Genomic DNA, 22,706 nt, shown 5'->3' on the forward strand with positions numbered 1-22,706 from the left:
TCCATAGGTTTTTCCCCCCACTTTAAATTCTAATAACCTTTCAATATTTATTTCAGTAGCTCCTTTCCTTCTGTTATTCCATTGACAGGCAGACTGATAGGGTGGCTCTGGAACCTTCAAAAGGACCACACATTAGCCCTCATCTCAAAAGGAAGTTGAAACAATACATTTAAGCAAATAAATATACACATCTGTAATAACATATAAGCAGGCATTTTAATATAAGATCAACAAGTGTCACAAGTTTTAGGAAACATAACTGACTAGGAGGGCTACATGCAGACCTATGGCCATTTAGCTTTCATTTTAGAAACTTTGCACAGTTCCCTTTTCACCAGTCGTTTAAAAAAAAAATAAAAAAAATATATATATATATAGCAGAGAGGTACACTAAGCCCTACTAAATTTAGTGACCGAACATACAGACAACAAAAATGAACACATTTTATTGGGGGGGGGGGGGGGGGGGTTACTGGTTGTTTTCTGCTCAGGAATCTGTCTGAAAACGTGATTCAGAAAAGTGAAACAGACATTCTTGCACTCCTGCACATCCATACATAAGCAGTAAGAAAGACATGCTTTCACAGCAATGTGCAGTTCTTTGTTATATTACATCTTTCAATAATAATTTTACACCATGCAACAGTCACTTTTGCTAGTATTTCATTGAAACACTTAGATATATTATAATAACAAAAAATGAATTCCCGGGTGGAACAATAGGGGGTGCAGTGACTATTTGGCCCAGAGGTGAGAGGGGGCTGGGCAGTAGCAGGTTGCCCCCGCCTTGAGTTACATGGCATATGTGCCGGACAGCGCAAGTTCAGAAGACTCCCACTCTGCTCTTCTAACAGCAGAGTGTGTGTCACGGGAGGCAAGAATGACCTCACCGGGCCCCTACCCTAATCTTACTATTGGTCCCGGTAAATATACATATTTAATTACTGCGCATGTGTACTAAAATGCGTCCATGTTTACATCTGAGCATATCTTAGTCTTGCAGACCTTTACGCCAGACGAGGTGGGACAGGGGCAGTCAAGCATACGTTGCATACAGTAAGGGCATATACACTTAATGCTCCTTGGAGATTCGACATAATGAGACTTGGCTGTACCTCCAGGCACACTTCTAAGGAGGCCTAGTGTAAAGATAGGTGGTGATGATGATGATACCAGCAGCACTATCTAGCTACTTATGATTGACTGTTAGCATATTGACACATCTAGCAGGACATACTACATTCATTACTATTGCTTCTATATTATGTCAAGTTTCTGCAGGAAATAAATTTCCATTGAATTTCTAAAGTAGTAAATGAATGATGTGGGGGTGTTTGCAATTTTTTGCATTTCCTTACATTTTATATGAAAAATTAGATTTTTATTCATAACACTGTCAAGACCCTATTCTTGAGATACATGTGACGCAACATAAATGCGTAAACCCACACTTTCTGCAACACAATTTTTACACATATGTAGCCTGTCAATTTACCAAGCACCGATGCCTCATCAATTAAAGTCACCCTAATGATTATTCTACATGAATATATAAGGAATATAAAATATATATGACATATCCTGATGAAGTCCCACTTGACGAAACGCGTAGATGGTCTGGAACACAGTTATCCACTGTGAGGCTGTTTCAGGACTGCTTCAGCAGTATTTCTGCGGTTTTAATTATATGCCTAATGTTTGAGACGATCTGGTACGTGCAATATATATGTTTTACTAATAAAGTAATCTTGTTAATACAATATGAAAGCGCCCCCATTCATCTCTCTCTTAGATATTTCACTTATCCGTGGAGATTGGGTCAGAAAGGGGAGGACGCGCGGACAAGTATCTGCTAGTGCAAGAGAGACTGTGAAGAGAACTAAATCACAGACATTGCATAGCACGCTGGCATACTCCTTTTATGTGATTCATGAACGTCTAAAGAATGATCTCTGTGTGCACTGGTTTGCCATATATATTACACATCAAATATTCCTCAATAATGATATATATTTATTGGCTTAACTGAAATATAAATTTATTGGCAAAAAAATATTAAAGTACATCTAAAATTACATATGCTTATGTAAAACAGCAATTGCATATTTCTTAATGCAATTACGCAGATTTAACAAACCAATATTTAAATAAAAAGATACTATATCCAAAAGTTTCCTTTTCAATCGGCTCTTGTAAATGGAAAAGCACATAGGTTTTATCTACTAATGTGTTTCTCCAAATGGTTTTGTGTTTCCAGCAGAGGCAAATAGATTAATAGCCCTTTGTAGGGGAGTATTTTAAATCCCCTAACGCCAAGTAAAAGGAGACGTTTATCAATAACCGTGTATTACTCTATTCACATTTGAATAAAAGAAGATCTTCAGTATTATACAACGAAATAAAAAAAAAAATCAACACACCTATATTTATGTAAAAATGTCACATTAGCCCGGCGGTTCCCAAAGTGTGCGCCGCGGCTCCCAGGGGTGCCGTAGCGCTATCACTGGGGTGCCGTGGGCCAGCCCTGGAAAAAAGAAAGCAAACAGAAACTTACCAATCCGTGCGGCGCGAGGACCCTGCAGCCTCCTCTCTCCCGCCGCTGTCACTGAATATCAACGTCAGTGACAGCTGCGCGAGAGAGGAGGCTGCAGGGTCCTAGCGCCGCGTTGATTGGTAAGTTTCGGTTTGCTTTCTCTTTTTCTATAGCTGGCGCCTGGCGCGGGGCAGAGGAGGGGGACAGAGAGCAGAGGAGGGGGACAGAGAGTTGAGGAGGAGGAGGGCAGATGGCAGAGGAGGGGGACAGAGGGCAGAGGAGGGGGGCAGAGGGCAGAGGAGGGGGACAGAGCAGAGGAGGAAGGCAGATGGCAGAGGAGGGGGACAGCGTGACAGAGAGCAGAGAGGGCAGTGTGCCTGGATGCAGAGGGGGCAGAGTGTCTGGATGCAGAGGGGTATTTTTGCATACAACTAAATAAGTATTTCTGTTGTGACCTAAATACTTATTACAATTTTTTGACCCAACTACTTCTAAAACAGGACTGCTCAGTAATTATTTTGGAGGGGTGCCTTGAAAAAATTTGGAGACTCTAAGGGTGCCGCGAACTGCAAAAGTTTGGGAACCACTGCATTAGCCTAATGTTTGTAGATACATATCATTTAATATGTTAGGTCTCACTATAATATCAGTAAAATAAACTCTCATAGTCTGAGTTTAAAGCTTAATGAACAGACCAAGACACTTTAATATCCACCTGAACTCCATTATCTTAATAAATTATTTTCTCCTTGTGTGTAATCTACTGTGTTCATCTTGCCTCAAGATAAACTATTGATGATGACATTCTATTGAGTGTGGATGGGAGGAATACGCAGCCAAGACAACTTATGAATATTGATAATGATGGTTTCCAGTGTAATGGAAAAAACAAACATACATTACTTTAAGGTAGGTTCTTTGGAACAGATGTGTAGAAGGCTGTGGCAAAAGAAAGAGACCAGTTCAAATAACCCTACTCTGCACCAATTCATATGTAATGCTAAAACATGGCATAGAATATTGAGCTATCCTCTTAACAATTGTTGCATCATGGGATATATATTATTTTGTCTATAATGTTTACCCTGTCTTGTCGTAATGTCTTGTTTACCCTGTGTTGTATTAACAAAAGCCTGTTACTTAGTCATTCATTTGAGTAACATCAGTCTGCAAGCGTTATACCCATGAGTCCACATGTCACTATGAATAATTGTAGGTTTTTCCAATCCAATTCCTCAATGTCTTAACTAGTATTGGTGTACTCATCCTTCCATTGATCATTAATACAAAGAAAAAATGATTTATGCAATACCTGCCATTTTTTTCAAATATTCTACCTCTGACATCTCTAAAGATCTCCATAGATAAAAATATAACAATTTAAAAATCTCATGATCAAGTCCCATTGAGTGTTGCATTGTAATTCTGCTAAAAGGGAAGAAATAGGATTCTTGTTATAACACATTTTCAAAAATATATTGCAAGCTAAGTTTCTCCTGATACAAATGTATGTTTTCCTTTTTTTCCTTTCTGTGTTGAAAAAAGTTACCTTTTTGCTTTATAAGAGAGCCCAAATTCTAGTACCCAAAACATAAATAAGTTATTTAAAACTTTCTACTCTGTGGGTTCTTATATGGTTGACTGCAAAGTATAGAATGCCTGCAAGTCTCCTACATGGAGCAATTTATCAGTGGATGCTCTTTTAAGCTTTAAATTGTTGGTGACCTTTAACCATTCACCACTTTTTTCATCCAGGTCAAAGCTATGTGAAAGGGCCTAAATATTTGTAAGTGAGTGGGAGATAGGTATCTAGCATTTAATCCTGTCCACTGCTACAACAGATTAAAGGCCTGGCATCTTTATTTCATTTGCATATTACAAGCACCAAAGAACAGAATTTCTGCACATGTAGACATCTCCATACTAGAATAACGGTTTGTGAACTAATTTATAACACATTTCTTTACTCTACACTTTTATAGGATTAGCTATCATTAATCCTCATTGGCGCCTGGTGCCTGAGTAGCTATATTAACCAGGTAACTTGGCCAATGGGTTGTCAGATTACTGTGTGTTTTCCTTTGCACCAGTATTGCTCTTATGATATCCAGATTTAGTGTATCAGTCTATACATTGACCACAGACTATACATTTTCCTCAAACCGTAGATCAGACTATAGAGACTTTAAAGGTGAGATGAGTATTCCATGAATACCAACTGACTGACACATGGAGGCTCACTCTCCTAGATGTAAAGGATTACACATTCCTTTCGTATGGGCACTCTGCATATAGCAGAATTGGCTCTTTATGGGACATATGCACCTTCATCTACTACCTGATGCCAACATAGGACAAATCACATGGTCAGACTGTCTATTGATCTACATTACTATTTTTATAGGTGATCCTCCTGGACTTGGCATCGTAATGAGACACTCTTGCAAGATATTTTCTGTAAGAGTCAATTGGAGGAGGCCCTTGTGGAATATTCTCTCAATAATAATGGTGAGACCTCCTAAATTAATGTGGGAGGGTCATAAATGTGTAATAAGGGGGAGGTGTATTTGAGAAAATTCCTTGAGGTTAAAAGAAGCCAGAAAGAGGCACTGCTTTTAAAAATCTTGAAATAGGCCATATGTGCACCATGTCCCAGTCGGTGTATGAGGAATTGAAGACAAGGGCAGCCTTGAACAAGCTATTAAATGATGGATGAAATTGGCCTTTCATGAATGTAGAAATAGAGATTTTTGATGGGGGAGTAAACCTGGTAAAATGTTAGCCAGAGCCCAAAGTTCCTTAACATATATCAATTTATTCAAAACTGCAACAGGGTGTAGTCCACCACCTGGACAGGGAGTTTACCATGGCCTTCCATTTGTATTACACAAAGCTGCATAACATTATAACTGGCTTCACTCAGGAAGGCCTACAATCTAGAAAAAAATAAAATAACTGTTAAAAACTGGCTTCCTTAAGGTCTCATAAGAAGTGCAAATATCTCTAGAACAACCCTTTACTAACCAAGAATTGGAAGAAGCCATTAAGACATCTGCCCTTGGTAAAAGCCCTGGTCCTACTGGATTCTCCATCTCTTCTTATAAAACATTTAAAGACAAATTAGTCTCTCTTATGCTCCAAGCTTTCATTGATGTCCCAAATTGCTCATTTTTTCTAAGCAGTCCATAAAACCCCATGTCACCATGATTCCAAAGAAAGGGAAGGATCCCTTCCACTGCCTAGCTACAGCCACACATATTTGCAAAAAGCTTAATATTGCTATTAAATAAAGTTAATTGCCAATAGGCTTAAATCTCTTGCCAGACCTCATTCACAGCGACCAGATGGGCTTTGTCCTGGGTTGCGAAGACTCTGACATTACCACAAAGGTCATAGATTTTTGATCACAAGGGCCATGCTTTGCTTTTATCTAATAATGCAGAAAAGGCCTTTGATCGGGTGGACTGACAATTATGGCTGGGGTACTGGTGCATGGGCTTGGGTCTTCCTGTCTACAAGAAAATATTGCACTATACAGATCTCCGTCTTCCGAAATCAGGATCAATGGTGGTCTTTTTTTGACCCAAACCATATCTCCAATGGCACTAGACAAGGCTGTCCCTTGTCTCCTTTTATTTCTGTATTGTTTATGGAGGCCCTTGCCAGATCCAATCGTCTTAATGCTGATAATAAAAGTCTGCGTTTGGGTAGATAGGAGCTTAAATTAGCATTGTTTGCAGATGTGCTTCTAGCCATCACAACCTGCCCCACTACAACACTACCAATCCTGTTAGATGAATTCATGAAATATGGGCATCTTTCCAATTTTAAAATAATTTATACTAAATAAGTTGCCCTCAGCTTGAATAGCCCAAAACGACTGTCTTCAGGTCTCCAATTCGCCTTCGATTTCTCCTGACCCCCTGTTGCAGATTCGATACCTGGGTATTGTATTGTCCTCTGATATTTCAGCTTTAATCTTATGCCTGGAAAAAGTGCAGTAAGACTTTAATGGAAAACTGAAAAATTCTGCTGGTTGGGAAGAGTTAATGTTGAAAAAATTAATATTCTCCTTGGGATTCTCTACGTCATGCAGTGGGTCATGATTAAGGTTCCACCAAAAATTTCTGCTTGATTTACAAAATATGGTTTGCGACTTTAGGGGAGGTAAGAGACCCAGGTGTAAGCATGATTTGCTATACAGCTGTTAGAGGAGGACTACAGCTACCCCTGATCTCATACTACCAAAAAGCAATAAAGCATAGAAGAGTTTTAGGCTGAACTCAAATGAGAAGTGCAAAGCAATTGACAAAGATAGAAAACTCCATATTCACAAATGCCCATGCATATATTGCCTTTGTTCTTTAAACAGCTGAAAATCTCTCACCTTATGATTGAGCCCATTCTAGAGTGCTGGAGACAGCTTTGTATATGCATAAATCTATCTTCTACACTGTACATCCCCATCATACAAACTCTAGATTTCCATCCAGATCTTTAACATCGCACATTAGAAGCTTAGACTAAGGCTGGAGTGAGACCTGTGGGTCAGCTGGTTGGTAAGGGAGGCATATGGTCATTCTCTGACATTTGTGAGGAGTTTACCCTCAAACTTCATGAATATTGGGTTTATCTTCAAATTAGACATTTCTTATCAAATTCTGGCTGTCTATCTCAATTCAAGAGGGATCTCACGTTCTTAGGTCATTAGGCACGACCACTTAGGACATGAGACACGCCATTGCTATGCTCTACAAATTATTTCTGAAGGACTTGTCTCACTCCACTCCCCAATTTGTCAGAATATGGAAAAGAGATTTATCCAGACTTTTAGAGTACAGTGAATATACAAAAATATTACAAATGACTTGTATATCAGTTGTGGAAACAATTTAAAATGTTGTCTAGATGTTACAGGACACCTAACTTGCTACAGAATTGTACCCCCACAGTTCTGACTTCTCTCTCTTTCCAATTAAACCCTCTCTAATTAGAAAAAGTACCTTCCGATACATTTAAATAATGTTGCTAGGGCACTTATTCCGTTACATTGGAAAGCCCCCTCCCATCCTTCCAGAGGTTTAACAAGTTTTCTGTCCTCTGGTTTCAATGTATAGAGTTTAAAAGGTACACCCACCTACAAATCTTACTTTATTTTTTAACCTTAGGAGAATATTTGTGATTTGATTCTGCTATTTCTGATGAAAAGTAACCATCGACTTCACCAGACTATATAGTGGGATACCAGTTAACCTCTAAGCTCTTGCAACCCCTTCCTCCCTCCACTCCTATTTCCTTTACCTTGTTTATCCCCCATGTCCTCAACCCACCACCTTTCTGTTTTTTGTTTTGTTTACTCCTCTTTTTACATATTTTTTCTAAAACGTTACTCCAATGGTGTATTGTTAAAGGGCAAATAAATAGGAAATTGTAAGCAATAATCTTTTGTTTCATATATTTTGCCTGATGTTATTTTTTTGCATTGTAACTTTTGCTTGAAAACTGGAAAATAAAGAATATATCTAAAAAACATAGGAAGACTTTTTTTTTTTTTTTATATAAGATCAGCAATTACATCATCATTGGCGCCAAGAGCACTTTAGCCGCTCTAGTACCCCGGTCACTGGTTTGCCATATTGTGTGTTTTCCTTTGCACTGTTATGCTCTCCAGATTCAGTGTACCAGACCCTTGGCTTTTCCTTGACCATGGATGTTGCTTTTTACACTTGCACAAATCGAGAAATAACTTGTTTTGCTAAACCATGTACTTGATAAATCTCAGTGTACCAAATTCCAACTTTGATCTTAACAATAATGTCTGACTCCCAGGGTACCAGATGTTTGGCCCAGATTCTTAAAGCGTTTTCTGATTCCCATACTCTGTAATTATATATATTGGTCCTTGGGCATATCTATAGGTTATTGTAGAGATTGCAAGTTATTGCAGCATCCTGATTTATTTATTTATGTTTTTCTATAGTGTGCGATCAGAAGAGCAGGTGCTGTTTACTCTCTCCATTGTTATTCAGAGAGATGACCACTTCTCTCACTACATACTGCTGAATCAAGCCTTGTTACTTGAGAACATCTATTCTGTGGCTACCAGGCACTGGGGTCCATTGTCAAAGTCACAACAAGCGTCAAATCATTACAACATGTAGAGATTTATTTCTCCAGTTAAGTATGTTGTTTCTATGGAGAGTTGATGCAAACTGACAATTCAAGAGTTCTAATAAAAGACGATCATGATTACTAAACAGACTGGCTTGTCAATAATATATTACCTCCGACATTATGGAGTGCCCCTCACACCCTTGACATTTTAAAAGAAATCCCAGGCTAAAATGAATAATAAAAAAATCGATTGAGCATAATGCAATTACCTTTTTAACACCATTAAGTTGACACACATGCCTATTTTAATGGCTAACTAGGCCCAGAATGTCTTTAGATGTATGCTCGAAATGACTTTGGGCTGGAAGGAAGTATGGCTCCCATAAAAAATGGGGGGGGGGATTACTGATATGAGCTAAACATAGCTTCCAATGTACTACCGAATACAATAATGCTCCTGATTCTTTAACGGTACCTCAATGTAAAAAAACACAAGTTTTAAAGCTGAGCTTCATTTACATTTTCTAACACATACCTCGCTCCCTGTGATTAGTAGAACAGTTGGAACCAAACCTGTTGAATTTGTCAGGCAATAAAAGTACCAATTATACTGTTTCTACACCAGAACTGGTATTGAGGGAGAATCAAGATAATTGAAATGTAGAACTGTATACTACATTAAAACCCATTTATAGGTTAAAATACTTTTTTCAACCACAGACAGTATTGAAATGAAATAAGGAGACCAATAAATGAAATATAAAAGTGTTATAACTTTATTTCATGTGTCATTAAGAGCACACAAATTGGCATGACTAATGCTAGTGCAATAAACATGAGCATTTTTTGTGGAACATTATCGTAATTCTTGAAACAAATTCCATAACACCTTTCTGGTCAGCTATAGTTCCATGCTAAATTCTTCAATTCATTGGCTCGGGATCATTCAGTAGCTGTCCAGAGTCACACATCTGTTGCCTAAGTCCCCAAGAAAATTAGAGAGAATTAGAGTCAACAGTGCTTAGTTTTGTGTGCTGTTTAGAGCAATTCAATCTAATATTATTATTAAAAGTATCTTACCCTATGTTTGAGGTAGGAGAGGTACATGTCCCAACCCAGAGTTACAACATTAACATACATTACTCGGTACTTAGTAGGTAAGAAGTAGAAGTTAATCAGCTGAGCTGGTGGCCACACACACCATTCTACCTGAAAAGAACACAAATGTTAATATGAAGGACAGCAGCTGATGATCATCTCCAATCCTGCAACATGAGTTCCTTACCATATACATCTCCCAAAATTTGCCTTGAAAATCATCCCAGGAACCCCTCAGCGTTTGACCTTCCAGTGAGCCAATACCTATTAATAGAAGTGCAAGATTTTTCATAGCAAACTAACTCAGCAGTAAAATCTTCAACATAACGAAATCACCAGGTTTTGCATTGGCCCTTTATATATCCATTGCATAATGCTTTCTGTACTATGCATGCATTAAATAAATAAAAAATGTGGCTGGATATATTAACTCTTTCTCTCGGGCCACCATCCTATATACAGTTAATGCCTGCAGGGGATAGGGGGTTACATTTCAGTAAAAAGGTCAAGTAGAGATCATAGCTCAAGTTGGTTTGCAATTCAACTTGCATATTGCACTGTTTTACAAGCACTCTTCTCCGCTAATGGGGCCATGTTTGTAAAAACAAAACAATGGCACATCACTCTTAACAGGTTTAGCATTAATTTGCAATCTGCTCACTCTACATTATTAAATTGTTATTTTATTTCAGAATCCTTGAAAAATGTGTGAAAATCAACATTAACAACTTAAAGATTTACCAACACACAGTACTTACCGTGTATACTCGAGTATAAGTCGACCCGAATATAAGCCGAGGCACTTAATTTTACCACAAAAAACTGGGAAAACTTATTGACTCGAGTATAAGCCTAGGGTGGGAAATGCAGCAGCTACTGGCAAGTTTCAAAAATAAAAACAGTGCTGGATATCGTTAACACTGGGCTCCCAATAATACAAACGTGAGGTTGTAAATGAATATATCAAAATTTATTGTTATTAAACATCAATAAAATTTTATAAGTACATAATATATACCCATATTCTAATAAATTGTACACAAATGGTTAAACTAAATCCTCTGCACTTGGTATCAAGCCTAATAGGTGAACACAGATATAAATAACATTCACTAAAGACAACTCAGATCATTGATATATAAATCAATGAGACAGTCTGTGGATACTAAATACATGTGCCAGTTAAGTTTATTCGCCTTTAGAAGGTGATGAGCAGTTACTCCTAAGTGTTCAGCACAGTACAGTAATTTAGGCTTTAGTAATGCAAAAGATGCTGCACATACACTAAATAGAATTTGATATAATAGCTCACATAAAGATAAGTTTGATTTTGTTTGCTGGAAGAAACATTTTAACAGAACAATACAATTTGCTTTGTGTGATTTAACCCTTATTATACTTGAAGTTTGGGATGTTTTTAGACTTTTCAATGATTTCACAGTTATGCAAAAGAATCTTCAGACACTTATTAATAGGTGACAAAAAATGAAAATATTGGACTTTATAAAACTGCTGCAAATAATTGCAGTGGACAAGTCAGGGTACTCACATGTGTCTCTGACCAGCGGAACTAGATGTCCCGGTCTTTAGCTTTGACTGACAGGCTCCTTTTCATTTAACTTTATTGTTCCATGTGCAATGAACACACAAAAACGGGCTACAATAAAATGGTGGCTGACAGTGATCCACAGAGGCTGCAGATGAGTGGGGGAGACTGGCAAACGGAGACCAGGTAAGTGGGACTCGAGTATAAGCCGAGGGGGGCTTTTTTCAGCACAAAAAATGTGCTGAAAAACTCGGCTTATACACGAGTATATACGGTAATTGAATTTAATATCTAATCTTGATATTTTTAACATTAAAAAATGCACACATGTAAAGAAAGGTAATTTAAAGACTAAAAAGAAACAATGCATGTTTAACTTCATAGTTCATTGTAACTATGTCTGATAAATGTGACTCATCACTAATGACATCAATCATCCAGATGCAGACTGACAGCTGTAATGACTTTATGGAAGTGTGAAACATTTGATAAATTAGAAGTTGTAAATATACTGTAAGAGATTTCAATCACCAAAAGCCTTGCAAGAAGGATGCCAGTATGGTAGTGACAGGCTGAAACTTCTTGCAATGGTTTCTTATTGTTTGGTAACTTACAATTTGAGTGCAAGAGGAAATTTGCATGCCTGTATGTGCTGAAATGTGATTGTGCCTGTACACACTACCCTGCCTGCCTACAACTGCATAAATATGTTTAAAGTAAGGTTCTGTGTGGAATAGTAACATGTATTCATCTTTTTGTACTGAAAAAACAAATCTTGTCCGTGCAATCTCTGATTTTACCGACACCTCTAGATTAGAACTTTTTTTAAAAATACATTTTATTAATAACATCAAGTACAAGAAACATTACAAAGATTCAAGGGAGGTTCAGCAATAACATTATATAATCAAATTTAGGGTACATAACACTCCTCAACAATACTTTTGCACTATAGAGTCACCTATATGCTGGTCTTGTACTGTAGTGATGTTATAGTTTAATCATTTCAGGTAGGGGAAGAGGTTATAAGATGAAGATGTAGAGGTGAAAGAGCTACAGTTCAGGGTTGTAGAGGGGGTATGGGGAAATTGGGAAGAGAGCGGGGGGAGTTGAATTTCACGCAATGAAAATGCTGAAATGGTCTAGTGGGGAATCCAACCATGGATTTGGTACCAATTAAAATCTAAGTAGAGGTTGATTATGATAGGAAGCCCATGGGGATGAAATTTTGTAGAAGGATACGGAGGAGCCCCTCAGAATGCTGGTAATATGTTCCATCTGGTAGGTATGCCATACCCGACCGCAGACCATTCGAAGTATTGGTGGAGTAGGATTCTTCCAGGAAGCAGCTATTTGACAGGTTGCTGCACTAGCAATGAAAAGTTTGAGTATGAAAGGGGAGGTTTGGGACAGGCAAAGGCAATAGCACGTGTTTAGGTTCAGATGGTAGAGGGATATCAAAAATTGTCAAGGCTAGGGAAAGGACAGCTGCCCAGAACAGACATAGCTTGGGACAGTCCCACCATATATGCATAAAGGTTCCAATGTAGCCACAGTTTCTTAAACAAGCTGCGCTCATCTGTGGGTATATATGGAGGGGACCTAGTGCCATCTATGGAGTAAATTATTGGCGGTTTCCTTAATTTGTACAGTTATGAAACATCGTGCTATCTATTCGTAAATATCTGACCAGTTTTCTTAGTCTAATGATTTTCCCAGATGTTTCCCAGTGTGTTTGGAAACCATCCTTAACCTCCATAGTGGGAGAAAGCATAGCATTATATAGCACAGAGATGAAATCTTTAAATGAAGGTCCATAGAGACAGGTTCTCGAACACAGTGGGCGCTCTAGCTGACAGCTGGGTTTTGACCGTTTGATGGAAGTGCCTGATCTGCAGATATTGATGGAAATGTCCCAAGGAAAATCCACAGCGTTTTTCCAGTTCAGAGAACTGTGGGAATAATGCAGTCCTAGCAATATGATTTAGAAGTAATAGTTTGCCCTTACCTGCCCACTTGCTATACATAGGTCAGGAGAGGCCAGGTGTGAAAGCAGGGCTGGACCAGAGGGGTATCAAAATCGAGGGGGCAGGGGAGAAAGAGGCCATTCTGTTACATCGGGACCAGATTAAGAGGGAGAGGGCCACCACTGGGTGAGATAGTGCAGGGGTTGGGCGCTGTGTGGTAGGAAGCCAGAGAGTAGAGCTAATCGGTGATCCCTCCAATAAGTCTGATTCTGTATCAACCCAGATTCTTGTTCCAGGTGGAGAATGCCATTGCACACATTGGGCTAGATTGGCTGCATAGTAGTAATTGCAGGGATTGGTGATGCCGAGGCCATCTGCCATGGGGGAGCACTGGAGAATGCCGGCGGAGATCCTGTGCCATTTGTTTGACCAGAGAAAGCGCATTAGAGAGTTCTGCAGTATTTTGAGAGTTGAGGGGGGGACCTTGATGAGGAGAATGTGGAAGAGGTACAGTAATCAGGGAAGTAAATTTAATCTTCACTGATGTGATCCAACCCACCCAGGATATCAAATCTTTGTTAATACAAGTTATGAGTGGGGGATAGTTAGCCTAATAGAGGTTCTCCATCTTTCTGGTGAGTGCTATGCCCAGATATCTGATGTGGTCGGTGTTCCAATGAAAAGGGAAATTAGCTCCAGGAGCTGTTTCAGTTTGAGGTGGATATAGAAATCTAGAATGTCAGTTTTAGTCCTGTTAATTTTGAAATTTGAGAGAATGGAAAAGGTGTCGATGTTCCTGAAATAGATTAGGGAGAGATGTTAGGGGGTTAGTGATTGTGAGGAGAATATCATCTGCATAGAGAGCAATCTTATGGGTGTTAGTAGGCAGTTGTATACCAGTGATATCAGGGTTTAGACGCAAAGAAGAGCGGGGACAGTGGGCAACCATGTCGGGTCCCGTTTTGGATTGGACCTTTCCAATCCAAAATGTAGAGAAGGAGCAGCCGTTCACCTGGACCGAAGCGGTGGGGTTGTAGTATAGGTGTCAGGATTCACTAGGATGAGTGAGATCCTTCTGGTCTTAACTGAGATTGGCGGTACTCCACCTAGAGGCACGGAATCTAACAAAGCAGAAGGTATTCACCAGGGATTCCTGCAAGGGAATTTGGGCTTTGCCGCTTCCACCCTGCAGGTCGTGGCCCTCTAGGGGAATTCCCAGTAAGCAGTGATAGAGAACCGAGAACAGAGAAGAAGGTATGCACTGTTTAGCCACTAATGAGTGGGATTGCCAATCGATGCTCTGTGATAGTCCATAGAGAGATAGATGAGATGGTCTGCGGTAGTTACCACTAAGTAAGTGGAGCAAATAATGATAATCTGCGGCAGCACACTGGAGCGATGATCTGCAATAGTTACCACTGACGAGTGGCGCAGGTAATAAGTGATTTGCAGCAGCACACTTGGAGAGATGAGAGCGGGGCTCTGCAGAGGTCACCACTAATGAGTGGAGCAGATAATAGGTGATTTGCAGCAGCACACTTGCAGAGACGAGAGCGGTGATCTGCAGTAGTTACCACTAACGAGTGGAGCAGGTAATCAATGATTCACGGCAGCACGCTAGGAGACCTGAGGACCGAGTAGGGGGTGCATAAGGTGCTTTCAGGCCAGGAGTCCGACGAGAAGAACCAGCACTAGCAAGTGCTGGGAGGGGCCTTATAAATGAGAGGCAACCAATGGATGAGCGGAGCAGGTGAGCACAGGTGAGACGATCACTCGCACATTCGCAGAGACGTTTGCCGACCTAACAGCCAGGGGAGAGAGCAGGGAATCAGAAATGAGTAGATGCTCAGGTTACCAGGTGGCAGCTGCGGGAGAGCGGCGTGTGACAATAGGGCCTAGACCCCAGTGAGATCCTGGAAGCCATAAGTTGCAAGAGTCTCTATCATGAAGAGCCGAATAACATGGTCAAATGCCTTTTCAGCATCCAAGGACAAAAGGAGGGAAGGGTGCTCGCGCTCGTTTATGTGGTCGATAAGATTTATAGTCCCCCTATTGTCATCCGCGTCCTGAGACAAATCCGACCTGGTCGTGGTGTACTAGTTTTAGGAGTACTGTGTTGACTCGATTTGCGAGGACTTTAGCGTATATCTTCAAATCTACGTTTAACAGTGAAGTGAGGTGGTAACTACTACAATGGGAGGGTTCTTTGCCCTCTTTTAGTATGACCATAATCCGGGCTCGGGGTGTGGCTGGATCAAAGGGGTTACATCAAAAATTGAGTTGAACCAGAGAGTAAGCTTAGGGCTGAGGACACAAGCAAATATTTTGTAGTATTTAGCTCAGCAGTCGTCTGGGCCCGGAGCAGAGGCAACCTTCATGGAGCGTAGGGCTGTGGTGGTTTCCTTCTCCGTTATATCTGAGCTAGGGAATTCGACAGCAGAATCAGAAAGCTATGGGAGGTGGCAGGAACGCAAATAAGCGTCTATCCTCCCTTCCAGGTCGGGGGTGGCGGTACAGGAGTAATAGTTTTGGATCAAACTTGGTTTATATGTTACTTGAACCTGAGAATTTTTAATTGAAGAAATTGCATTGCATGTGCACCTCTACTGCAGCCTCCGGGCCAGGAGGGAGTCTGCCTTATTGCTTTTTTTGTAGAACAGTTGTTGAGTCCATTTAAGGGTGCGGGCTGTTCTTTTAGATAAGACCGTGTTAAGCTGGCCCCTCACTGTCGTTAACTCTCACAGGTGTGACGGATCTAGTGAGCCCTGATGTTTTTGTTTTGGTTTTCTTTTTTGTTTTGTTTTTTACATGAAAATTCCAAAGACATCCATGGGATCCAAAGTGTACTCATTTTCTTTTGTATGTCAAGTAAACAATTTAAAGGAATCCATTCACGCTTGGATTTGGTTGCACTGGGAGTCTGCATTCTGGGGAAATAATCATTGTAGTTTAAAGTTTTCTAGTGAAAAAAGGGGACTGTCCATGAAAAAGCAGGGACACATGTATTCTACTCTGGAGCCATCAGAAAATTATTGTGTTTGTGTTTGATACAATCCCTGCAGACATGAAGTTTGTCCAATTGTCCCTTTTTGGTACAGTTATATAAGTACTTGGCATATATGTCACATTGGTTTTCTGGGTTTGTGCAATACCAGCTGCAAAGCAATTTTAAAAATAGCTTTGCCTCCAGACTACCCACAAACAACCATTATTTCTGTACGTGTTTACTGATGCCATCATCTTCGCTTGCAAGAACTTAATTTTGGTCACAAACTAAAAAAAGAAACTAAAAATAATAAGCAGATGCAATGAGTTTGTGTTACATATGCACTGCCTATCTTAATTGATCCTGTTCTTGTGCTAACTGGAGGGTTAAGCAGCGAAGGAGTGGTAAAGATATATGATCATAAAGGGCAGGGGTTTTACAAATTATATACATGCTATACACACTGTATTTCAGTTACCTTCGATACTGTCTGATAAAACTACAACCAAGCTTATTCCCAGGTCAGTAGTGACCAACCATAACTTTACCATTTTCCATAATTTAACAACTACAACTTACATACTTTATAAAGGTTTAGTCCTACAAAAAAAAAGCTTCACACCAGGGAAAGTAGGTTATTATTCTTAGTAAGGTCCTACATATTCTAATAAACTGTAAACTACAAGTGTGTGAATGTTATTGGCAGATTTTTTTTTCTAAAAAAAAACAACTTTTATTTTAAATGTAGTCTGCATCTAAAACTGGAAGGTGCATAATGCTTCCAACTGTAATCTAGGACAAAGCCTGTTATCCTCATAGCATTTGCACTGCTCTATTCCACTTTTGTAAATGAGCCTTACTGACTGCTATTCTCACCATAAACCATTTTATTGGCAGCATTAGTTAACAATACTCTCTTACAGCATTTTGTGACCCAAAAGATACAGGCAATCAACACACCAATCATATATACAATATTAACCTGTTGCATACTGAATCCTAAATATATGAGTAAATTAAATCTGAGTTTACGGTTTATACTGGGGCTTAAACCTTACATAAAGTACTAAAGTTGGGTACACACTAGATTTTTCACCCAATGATCGTGCCAATCACACGATAAATGACTGTTAGGTCCGATATAGCATTAGTGTGTACGTTCCCACGATCATGTTTTATCATACCAAAGCACATTGTATCGTTTCATTTGATTTTATAAACTTCCTAAAAATCAGTATCAACCATAGAATGATGTTGGGCATATGTGGAAGTGTGTACGCACTCACGACCAGTAGTGTAGGCAGATCTCCATACAGTGTGCAGAGTCACAATCTTTTCAGAAGATGGTTATGACAGATGAAGAGCACAGATCTGAAGGTAAATTGTGTAGTTATGTACATAGAAACCTGCATGTTCATCAGTACCTTCAGTTGTGGTTTGTTATAAAACTCGCATCTGCAGTAATTTTCTGTAGTGTGTACCCAACTTAAGCACCTATCTCCATTGAATTATTGAAACATACTGACGATTAAGTGTACTGTGAGTCGTTATACTAAATATTTTTATCTTGTCACATTTCTAACTTCAATAGCACACTTCTATCACCATTTTAAATATTTTGCAGATAGCACCTATTATTTTAATTGGCCAAATAAAAGTTATTAAGTTTTGATTATATCCACTTTCCAAAGTGCACCAGGACATAACTGCTTTCTCTTGTTTTGATCATTAAGAACTAGTAGAAAAATGGTATTAGACTAGAGTACCATACAGTTGGAAATGTGTTTTGGCTAGATGTGGATGGACCTTGACTAGAACATCTGCTATATTCCAAGTGGTTTTCTAAAAGTTATTTATCTCTGATGTTATTAATTCTCTTTCTTCTATATTGTCTTTCTGACAGCTAAACAGTAGAAAGATAGAAGCTCACGTATAAATTGATCTCTATGGAGAGACACTGATGCAGCCTACATGGCCGTCTTTCTAAGATAAATGACAGAACAGGTATGGGAAAAAACATTGTTCTACATTCCACTGTCCCTACTCTGTCATTCTTCCTGGTAAGACACCAATGTGCCCTACACCAGCGCCCCTCCATAGAGGCCAATGATATTCTTGTGAGTTTCCATGTATCCTCAGTTCAGTTGTCAAAAATGGAATAGAGGAGAAGCAGAATTAATTAATGCCCATGTGCATAGTCAAGATATCTATACTAATCAACATAGAACAGAATATATCAACATTTTACGCAAGTGATGTGAATATAAAGTAAGATATCCTATCTAACAATTCCCTGCATTAGATAGAGTGTCTTTAGCAGATCACACAGATGGCGTTGGCTGGAGACTGTCAGTTGGGAGGCAGTGATGACGGTGCTGCACCTCTCAGACAAGCACTGTGATATACAGAAGAGTATACATAAACACACATATGTGTCTATCTATCTATGTGTGTATATATATATATATATATTTATATATATATATATATATATATATATATATATATATATATATATATATACACATATACACAAAAAAGTCCCCTGTTCTCACAACAGACACTATTATTCAGCGTAAAACTGGCCAGAAGGGGAAGACTTTCATGAGTTGGTCAGTTTATCATGTATTGCATTATGTGGAACTAACATTCCCTAACATTACAGCTTCAATAGAATTGGTGAGTGCAGAGGATTCTATGTCTCTTTGTTTGTACAATATGGTCACAGCCCTGTTTTTAGTCCTTTATACTCATTGAATATATGTGGTAGGGCACAATACTTTGTAGTTGTTTTTGATAAAAATGGGTTTTGTGCCTAAACCTTATTGTAGCTCCCCTGCCTACTCAATTAACCAACTTATGTCAGGTGATTCCCTAGATGCCCAAATGCTATTGTTTTGGATGTTACTTACCTTTACAAGCTGTGTATAGGGAAGACTTAACCCAAATAAAATCATAGCAATGCATGTTTATATTTATATTCAGTGTAGGACCTTACACTTTAAGGATGCATCTCTCAGCATTTGGACTACATGAACAGAAAATGGTATTAAGCAAGAAATTGAGGAATAAAAGGCTGCAATCAGTTTTACTGCTTTCTGTTTTAGAAGTCTGGAAAAGTAGTGCATTCTTACCCATAAAAAATATTGTTCCCAGAATTGGAGACACCAGAATTTGTTCCAGTAGAACTTTCTTCACTATCACTTTTAACGTCGTGCCAGGTAAAAATCGATCTAGCCAAATATACCAGTAGTGTTCCAATGGGCCTAAGCAACTACCAATGACAAGCATCCTGCCTGGATATTAATATAAAAAAAAGATATGTGTTAAACTATTATATTTCAAGTTTCTTTACATGCATAGTAAGAACAAAATGATATCAGTTGTTTAAAGTCGAGCTTAAGTGACGGGCTTCACTTTGATGTAAAGCTACCTGGTCCTCTACAGCTATTCTGTGTCAAATATTCAGCCTCTCAACAGAGTTAAGACTTCAGTAGGTGATGATAAAGCTCTGGAGGTCAAAGCTATGTCAGATAATGCTGGGGAAACTGCATATAGTTTGTATTTAACCAATGCTGCTCTTATAAAGACATTAAAATGTAGTTTACTAACTTCAGGATATGTGGATTCAGAGCACATTTAATTTTTCACAAATATATCTATTTACTCAGTGAATACATGTATTGGTACACATCCTCATTCCACTATTGAGAACTATTTTTATACTTGGATTTGTGCGGATAAATCATCAAATGCACCTCAAAGGTGCAAAAGTCATTCCACTGAAAGTATAGAGTGACTCATGAGTACATCTAGCAATAGGCTAGAGACTCTGCAGCCACCTACTAACCTGGAGATGCCATCCAAAATGTGCATCCTCTGCCTCTTGAAAGTCATAATAATATCTTGTCTAATAACACAAAATGTTGGTTTAGCATGTAGGTCTATTATAATCCTTTTAAAAGATAATTCCACCTGGTATAACTCAAGGTTAATGGGGTCCGAAAAATTTTACTTACCTGGAGTTTGATGTTTAAGACATCTTCTGTGTGCCTGCTAGTGCACCTCTTCTACCATCTTCATGCTCCTACTTACAGTGTGTTGTCAGTGGACCTGCCTAAAAAAAAGACTGCATTGGCAAGAGTAAGAGGAGTCCAAACATCTCTGCCACACTCTTCTCACTCATGCCGACACAGCCTTATTTCAGACAGTGAGTGCTGGATCGAGCGGATTGGTGGCAGGCATGCAGAAGATGTCCGGTGACCCAAAAGATAGACTGAAAGCGGTTACTTAATGAACCAGTACAACGCCAAGGATGTAAAAACATTTACCTGTTCGCAGCCAGTCTCGCTTTCTTACTGGATCTTTCCTGATCTCTCGTGTCTGTTGAATAGTGTCTGCAATACCCAGAAGTATTCCGGAAATCACTGTGTTTGTTACCAGCAAATTTTGGCTCTTGAACATCTTCCACCAGCATCCAACAACATGGTTCAGTATAACACTACCCTGGCGAATCATTGTTTTCACAAGAATGCAACCACTGGGAGCAGTCAGACATTGAGCAGAAAGCAGTATGGTTATGCCCCTGGAGGAAGAAAGAAGAACACGATCAATGATACTTTTGAAGTTACATGGTTTTCATCCTTATACAACACTAATGAGAGTGTAAATATACTGGTACGTAGAATGTATTCTTAATGCTAAAATTATAGTTGCTGATAATGACACTTCCATACTAATAAAAATAAAAGTGTGTTGTGTGAAAGGCATGAGTTTGCTCTTTTGACCACGACACAATTTTGTATTTTCTCCTATGCAACCTTAATATAAAACTAGCTTGATTAATTGAAAAAACTTTTCAATGGAAGAAATCTGTGATTTCCCAAATCAGGAATCATCATTTCATATAACTGCTTTTCATATGCATGAACAAATACCACCTATAGTATGTGTCAAAGTTAGCCAATTTAACAGCTTTTGTTGTAGTGTTCTGTAGTTTATTATTTTAAAACTCAATGTAATTAATACATGTGCAATATTTGTATTTTATACTGACAGTAACCAGTATTGCAATAGTAGCCTTTGCAGCCAGGATGATGTCTCCTAATGGAATTTTCTTCCTTTAGATAACTTTATTGTCATTGCACATGTCCCTCCTGCAAGATTTACTAAATGCATCACTTTTCTTTTTAGATTTCCTCTATGCTTTTTAGCCTTGTATTTATATAATCAACCATAGTTCTCTATTTTCATTGCCCTCACATACACTATAGATCCACTGTGCTATTTGCATTGGATACATTTGTATTCATAGAGAGGTTTTGTGTTGTATCCAAAGGCAAATAAAATAAAACAACTTTACCTGACAATATAAAGACAGAAAACGCATTTGTACTTAATAAATATCAACAATTTGATGCCTGGATAGAAAATAATATAAGTGATTATACAGTAGCATTGGCTGTTCCCTCATTGGAACCAGTAAAATTCTAAATCTTACTCAGTCTGATCATGCCCCAGTATTCCACTCAATATGGCCAAGTCCAACTGTGACATGAGCATATTAGAGGCTAAATGAATCAATACTTCCAAGCTCCACTATCCATTCTGAACTTCACCCTTCAATTGTGTTTTTTCCCCCAATTAATAATTCAATTTAAGAGACCCATAAGGTCTACAAAATAGGAAACTGATCTCCATGGTGTCCACAAGAAATAGCTCCACTATCCATTCTGAACTTCACCCTTCAATTGTGTTTTTTCCCCCAATTAATAATTCAATTTAAGAGACCCATAAGGTCTACAAAATAGGAAACTGATCTCCATGGTGTCCACAAGAAATAAAAAATACGCCAAGAAACTTAAATTGGCATAATCAACAGTGTCCACAAAACTGGTCCATAAAGCTCAACTTACCAGGTTACAATTATGTCTTATCCTTGCAACATGACCTATTATCTTAATCCACGTGACTAGTGAGGGAGAGGAGATGACTGAGGTATTTTGTACTCGATTGTGCTTTGACTTAGAGGGACTTTACTTTACTATTATTTTCTTATGTGATATTCTTCACCATAATCTTCTGTGAAATCACTCTTTGGAAAACCCAAGTTTCACAATTTCAAATATGACTTGGCAGGGGTGCTAGTTGTTACCCTTCATGTTTGCCTTAAACACTCAGCTAAATGGACAATTAAACTTCCCTTAAGGGGGAGACCTAACCACCAAAAATAGCAAATTATTACTATGCAAGCCATATTGGGTTCTAAGTGCCCTTACTTAAGATGGGCTAAATTAGAATTTTATCTGCTTCATCAATTTTACATCAGTGTCCTTCTCTGGGACTGACACAATCACACATCATTTGGATTAATTTATATTTACTCTGTATTTTTTGCAAAAAAAAAGGTTATATTACAGTCAAAACACACTTCTATGATTGCCTTCTAGGATCACCCTTCTC

The 22,706-nt window shown here is 38.7% G+C and overlaps 1 protein-coding gene across 3 annotated transcripts in view; it reads right to left on the reverse strand.

The window, feature by feature from the left end:
* Window positions 1–9,400: 9,400 nt before the first annotated feature.
* Window positions 9,401–22,706, reverse strand: part of LOC142147073 (mpv17-like protein 2) — a 39,205-nt gene continuing 25,899 nt past the window's right edge. For all 3 annotated transcript variants that reach the window (XM_075204688.1, XM_075204690.1, XM_075204689.1), the window contains exons 2-6: window positions 20,576–20,829; window positions 19,379–19,540; window positions 9,933–10,009; window positions 9,728–9,856; window positions 9,401–9,625 (exon numbers count right to left, since the gene is read on the reverse strand). In XM_075204688.1, coding sequence (XP_075060789.1) covers window positions 9,611–9,625; window positions 9,728–9,856; window positions 9,933–10,009; window positions 19,379–19,540; window positions 20,576–20,829 — 637 coding nt within the window. In that variant the 3' untranslated portion in view covers window positions 9,401–9,610. The remainder of the gene's footprint in view (window positions 9,626–9,727; window positions 9,857–9,932; window positions 10,010–19,378; window positions 19,541–20,575; window positions 20,830–22,706) is intronic.

The sequence above is a fragment of the Mixophyes fleayi genome, chromosome 1, assembly GCF_038048845.1.
Source record: "Mixophyes fleayi isolate aMixFle1 chromosome 1, aMixFle1.hap1, whole genome shotgun sequence".
NCBI classification, from domain to species: Eukaryota; Metazoa; Chordata; class Amphibia; order Anura; family Limnodynastidae; genus Mixophyes; species Mixophyes fleayi.